The 834-nt window shown below is 52.3% G+C and overlaps 1 protein-coding gene across 1 annotated transcript; it reads right to left on the reverse strand.

The window, feature by feature from the left end:
- Positions 1-6: 6 nt before the first annotated feature.
- LOC109509107 (zinc finger protein 385D-like) lies at positions 7-747 on the reverse strand (the record flags this gene model as incomplete). Its single annotated transcript, XM_019859012.1, has 2 exons — positions 564-747; positions 7-129 (listed from the first exon to the last, which is right to left on the reverse strand). Coding segments are annotated over exons 1-2 (273 nt in total), but the record flags the coding sequence as incomplete, so codon positions are not given.
- Positions 748-834: the final 87 nt, after the last annotated feature.

Consider the following 834-nt stretch of genomic DNA (forward strand, 5'->3'; position numbering starts at 1 on the left):
ACTCACGTCCGAGTTGAACTTGATCTGGCAGACGCCGCAGTTGACCGGCTGCGTGCTCCTCCTCGCCTTGGCCCCGCCTCCGCGGCCGCCGAACGTGTGCTTGACCACCGCCTTCTGCACCGGGTCCATCTGCAAGCGTGCGCACACGCGTACACAACTTCACGACGCTAGCCGCTTAACGTTAGCATCCGGAACTCCCACGAAAGCCAGACATCAATCATGACGATGTCATACAGGCGCCAGCCGCTAAAGTCGGCGTCGTTGACTCAGACGCACCAAAACGAAAACATCCACCAAGCATTCGTGCCGCATCTATCCAATGTTTTAGCATTTGGATAGTCTGCTGAAAGTTTGATGGAACAATGGAATCGGATAAAACTAACCATCATGACCCGATGTATGAAAAGTAGGCGCTAGTGTTCGTCTCATTGAGCGAAAACTATCAGGGGACACGAGCGTTGTTAAATGACCCGTAGAAAAAGTGGCCCGTAACGTCAGCATGGTGACGTGACACTTCAGATCACGAGCTGCCAGCGGAGTCCCAATGTGCAGTTTGGACGCACCGCGTTGAAATTTGGGAAAAGATGAGGCGCAGGTGGAGCAGCGGTGTTGTTGTTGACAGGAAAATGCAGGAAAGGTTTCATCATGATCCCGCCTTGTCCTCCGGCGCCGGCGAGCAGGCCTGGTAGGGCGGCGGCCAGCGTGGCGCACATGTTTCCTGACAAATGCAAACAAACCAGAGCCCTTGATTAGTTCTTCGACGTCTTCCAACTTTAAACATCTTTTTTTTGTTCTCTTGTTGCAAAGTAGTTTTGAACAGTGGGGTTTTTTTTT

The sequence above is a fragment of the Hippocampus comes genome, unplaced genomic scaffold (assembly GCF_001891065.2).
Source record: "Hippocampus comes isolate QL1 unplaced genomic scaffold, H_comes_QL1_v1.1 C16773032, whole genome shotgun sequence".
NCBI lineage: Eukaryota > Metazoa > Chordata > Actinopteri > Syngnathiformes > Syngnathidae > Hippocampus > Hippocampus comes.